The sequence below is a fragment of the Phalaenopsis equestris genome, unplaced genomic scaffold, assembly GCF_001263595.1.
Source record: "Phalaenopsis equestris unplaced genomic scaffold, ASM126359v1 Scaffold198580, whole genome shotgun sequence".
In the NCBI taxonomy this organism is placed as follows: domain Eukaryota; kingdom Viridiplantae; phylum Streptophyta; class Magnoliopsida; order Asparagales; family Orchidaceae; genus Phalaenopsis; species Phalaenopsis equestris.
Window position 1 is genome coordinate 49,777 of NW_018218494.1, and position 2,686 is coordinate 52,462.

Genomic DNA, 2,686 nt, shown 5'->3' on the forward strand with positions numbered 1-2,686 from the left:
ATGGTCTTACTGGACATTTACAAGAGGATGTACCTTGACGTATGCTTTTTGCTGATGATATCCTTCTCGTGGATAAGACAAGAGAAAAAGCCTAGGAAAAACTTGAATTTTGGAGGTCTACATTGGAGTCTAAAGACCTTCATTTGAGTAGAACTAACACTGAATACATGGAATGTAATTTTAGTAGTAGTAGCTCTAGTGACAGAAGTATAACTTTGGGTGATCAAATTTTTAAATAATGTGAACGATTCAGATATCACGAGTCTGTTGTTCAAAGCGATGGTGATATAGATGGGGATGTTAATAGGAGAATTCAAGTTGGTTGGTTGAAGTGGAGGAATGCTTCGGGCCTTTTGTGTGATAGAAAAGTACCGCTTAGACTGAAAGGAAAATTTTATAAGACAGTGATGAGATTTGCAATGCTCTATGACACTGAATGTTGGCCTTTATAAGAGAAACATAATACTAAGTTAAGTGTTACCGAGATGAGAATGATTAGGTGGATGAGTGACTTTACACTTAGAGACAAAATGCCAAATGATTATATCCGTGATAGGGTTGGTGTAGCTCCTGTGGCGGACAAAATTAGAGAAAGTCGTCTTAGATGGTTTGGTCACATTAAGCGTCGACCATCTGATGATCTGATTAGGAGAGTAGATGTTTTAGATTTGACTTATGTTAAGAAAGGTAGAGGCAGACCTAGGAAGACTTTGGCTTATTGTATAAAAAATGATCTTAATTTATTAGAACTAAATGAAAATATGACACTAAATAAAACACAATGGAGAAACAGGATTCATGTAGCCGACCCCACGTAGTGGGATTAAGGCTTTGTTGTTGTTGTTGTTGTTGTTATTTTCTGCATGTGTGTGAGGCCATCGATAATGTAAATTTTTTATAACTACTTGGTATTACAATTTTCTTGTCTCTCATATCTTCTCAAGCTTGCTATTCATTAAAATTTTTTAAAGCTTCAAAAAATTACCTTATGTTTTTTATTTAGGTTGAACTTCAAACAATTGATGGGCTGGTGAAGGACAGGACACAATGTGCCCCGAATGGTTACTATTTTATTCCAGTTTATGACAAGGTTTTCCTTTTCCTTCCACTTTCTTACTTTTTTAAGAACTCAAATATTCTAGTAAGGTTTTACATTGGGATCTCAAACCGCCTTCTCGAGATTTTAAGTCAACATAATGCTGGCATTTCTATACCCTTGAATATATTAGTTGATCATCTATGATTTTCTTAATTTTTCTCATTCTGACATTTTGGGTGTTACCATATATTTGACAATAAACAATTGTTTGTGCATGATTTAAATGAGGTTCTTTATGTATCATCTGTTTTCTTACTATAATTATCTAGAATCTTAGGGATAGATTCTTTAGCTTTACTCTAGAATGTGCCAGTTCTTCAAATGGTTGAATGGCTCCCATGCCTCTATTGAGCAGGAAATTTTTACTGTTCTTTATGCATGAAGCTTAATAAAAGACCAAGTATTGTATTGAATTACTTGATTGATACATTTTTATTAATACTTTGTTTTAATAATACTTGCAGCACTTGTATCATGCATAGCATTCATTGCTGGTACAAGTGTACAGTTCATTTAAACCATTTTAGGGCTTGCTGATGTTTTGTTGTAGTTACAACTAATGCTATAGCAAAGTTTTTTGATTCATCTTAATATGTAATATCTTTGAACAAGTTCATTATCATAACCTGAATGCCTTCTGTCATCGAACTTTTAGAGTAGAAGAGCCTAAATTTGTTATTATCTTTACCCTCGTATGTTTTTGAATCCAAGTGAAAAAAAATCATTTATCATCCTTATATTTGTTATAAATCATTTTTTTTCCCACTATTTGTTTTTTGCCTCATAATGCTCCTTTGCTTGCTAAGTTCCAAGTAGATGTTTTCAAGCAAAGAAATGGGTACATTGTGATTTATTTTTCTTGTTTTGATATAACTGCTAATTTATTATGATACACGACATATCAGATAAAAGAAAATTCGCATTGTTTGTGGTTTTGAGACCCCTTTCCAATCAATTATTTGATTAGAAAGTTCTCAAGGTCTAATGGACCTATTTTGTTTTTTAGTTATGTAAAAGTTTTTTTTTTGGCTTTGATCCTCTTTCTATCATTTTGATTGTTGTTTATTATTTTACTTGTGTTGTTTCTAATATTTTGTTCGTGCATAGGGTTCATTTATTGTCAAAGTCAAGGGTCCGGATGGATGGTCATGGGAGCCTGATAAAGTAAGTTGTTGAAAGCATTAATTTAAAAGATTAAAGTCATCCTTATTGTGATATCTATGTATAAAAAATTTTGTATGTGTTGTAAATACCATCATAATCAGGATTTTTATTTAAGTTATTTCGATATCTCCAATATATTCAGCACAATTTAGAAGTGCTTTAAAATAACGATATAAAAGTATGTCTGTTGAGCTGGATCCTAATTGCAAAATTCATGCAATTTTAGAGCTACTATAAGAGAGATTTATTGTTTTGAAGGTCTAACTTTTTCCCTTGAGTTTCTTGCCTGTCGCCGAGTGGGAATCCAATCCTTGCTGCTCTTGTAGATCTCTGTCAATCAATCACCACTCCAATAAACAACAAGGAGAGGCTAGTGAAGGTTTTGATATCCTTATTTAAAGGGTTTTTTCAGGAGTTTTGGCT

The 2,686-nt window shown here is 32.8% G+C and overlaps 1 protein-coding gene across 1 annotated transcript in view; it reads left to right on the forward strand.

Annotated features, from left to right (window-relative positions):
• Positions 1–2,263, forward strand: part of LOC110035618 (nodal modulator 1-like) — a gene marked incomplete at its 3' end in the record, with an annotated part of 9,535 nt that extends 7,272 nt beyond the window's left edge. Inside the window, exons 3-4 of the mRNA XM_020739878.1 lie at positions 1,004–1,090; positions 2,207–2,263. Coding sequence (XP_020595537.1) covers positions 1,004–1,090; positions 2,207–2,263 — 144 coding nt within the window. The remainder of the gene's footprint in view (positions 1–1,003; positions 1,091–2,206) is intronic.
• Between the last annotated feature and the right edge of the window lie 423 nt (positions 2,264–2,686).